The sequence below is a fragment of the Rhagoletis pomonella genome, unplaced genomic scaffold, assembly GCF_013731165.1.
Source record: "Rhagoletis pomonella isolate Grant_MI unplaced genomic scaffold, Rhpom_1.0 Rhpom_scaffold_00001, whole genome shotgun sequence".
Lineage (NCBI taxonomy): Eukaryota > Metazoa > Arthropoda > Insecta > Diptera > Tephritidae > Rhagoletis > Rhagoletis pomonella.
This window is the reverse complement of record NW_023458555.1, coordinates 11,967,175-11,968,834: the sequence shown is the minus strand read 5'-3', so window position 1 is coordinate 11,968,834 and position 1,660 is coordinate 11,967,175. Positions and strand designations below refer to the sequence as shown.

General features: G+C 34.5%; 1 protein-coding gene across 1 annotated transcript in view; it reads right to left on the bottom strand.

Moving 5' to 3' along the window:
- Positions 1-84: 84 nt before the first annotated feature.
- The window catches only part of LOC118743315 (E3 ubiquitin-protein ligase RNF165-like), a 2,998-nt gene continuing 1,422 nt past the window's right edge, over positions 85-1,660 (bottom strand). The window contains exons 2-3 of the mRNA XM_036476316.1: positions 1,468-1,592; positions 85-651 (exon numbers count right to left, since the gene is read on the bottom strand). Coding sequence (XP_036332209.1) covers positions 516-651; positions 1,468-1,592 — 261 coding nt within the window. The 3' untranslated portion in view covers positions 85-515. The remainder of the gene's footprint in view (positions 652-1,467; positions 1,593-1,660) is intronic.

Genomic DNA, 1,660 nt, shown 5'->3' with positions numbered 1-1,660 from the left:
AATTCAATTTTTTCTTGCATGGCTTGTAATGGATATCCCACATTTGCTGCCAGTGTCATAATCCAAAAAATAAAAAATAAAAAAAATCGAGAAAAACGCCTTTAAAGATTTGAGTTTATACATATATACTCCCATAGTAAAAATTAATATATATTTTATTCTAGTGAGTTACTGGTAGTGGGTACATTATTATTATGACACTTTTGCAGCAAATGTGCGAATGCATGATTCAATAATTATAATAATTATTGAATCATGGTGCGAATGTAGGTACCCGGATATAAATATTTTTTAATATTTCTTTTTTTTTTACTTTTATGTAAATAACTTATAGGCTATGTTTCTGCTTTTCATGGCGTATCAACTTTCAGTTGTACAATAATTGCGATCGTCGCGCATTTCTTTCCTTTGCATTCTTTTCGATGTTTTGCTGCAGATTTTAAGTATCTCTATTCTCTCTCCGGTCACCCACATTTCTCCCCACATTACATCAGCAGCCCCGTTGTGGATGAGTGTCATAAAGCACTAGTAGTGGTCGCATCTTTAGTTAAATGTGTCTCGATGTCCACACGACAGATGGGACAATGTTTATTGGTGACCAACCATTGATCGACGCAATCGGTGTGGAAGAGATGCATGCAAGGTAAGCGACTATAAAGAGAAATTAACGAGTAAAAGAAACTTGAATGCTAAATTTTTCAAAAAAATTTATATAAAAATACATATCGTTAGCTTAATTCACAAAGGCTCGAACCAACAAATTTTTTATTTTGCAGGACAAGCAAAAAAACATTTTAAAACGAGTGGCATGTAACTGCGTTAGTTTTGGTAAGAGCACTTTAAAATTTTGATTGAAGGTGTACTTTAACACCTCCTACCAAAAGCTATATGCTCTTGTATTTGAGAAAATTAAAGTATATTTTTTGCATTAAGGATATCGTCCTTTTCACTGATCAGCAAGGAAACTTCGTTTTATTTACTATTTCCATTTACTAATTCTAGATCAAATATTTATTAATGCAGGAGAAATTTTAGTATTGAGAATAGATCTCTGGATTTCACCGTGCCCTCGGATGTTAGATGATCCCAAGTGTGGTTTTCATTTATGCATCAATGCAAGGCACACTGTTGGCAGCTATAACTTTGAAGTAGTGAATGACTTTGTCTACCTAGGATCCAGCATAACACCACCAACAACATCAACCTGCAAAAATCAACCTGTCGAAATAAGATGAGAAGACTTTGGGCGCTCTCGAGAAAACTATTCTACGCAAGATCTACGGCCCTGTACGCATGGACGACGCGTATAGATAAAGATGGAATGACGTGACGAACTGTATCAGCATTCTTAACATGGATATAGTTAAGAGGATAAAAATACAGCGATTAAGCTCGTCAAAAGAGACCGCAGATTAGTAGCAACAACTAGAAAAATAAAAAACAACAACAACAATTTTATTTACTCACCGCACATCGTTTTCAATCTCGAATAACGACAAACATATGGCACACTTCTCAGCATCCTCATCTGACTCGCTGGGGCGACGTACTCGCTTATATTTATGCGGTAATGTGTTACGCTCAATAATTTCCTAATGTTGACGGAAAAAAACATATAAAAATTAAAATGAAAATAAATAACCTTTTAAGCATTTGAATT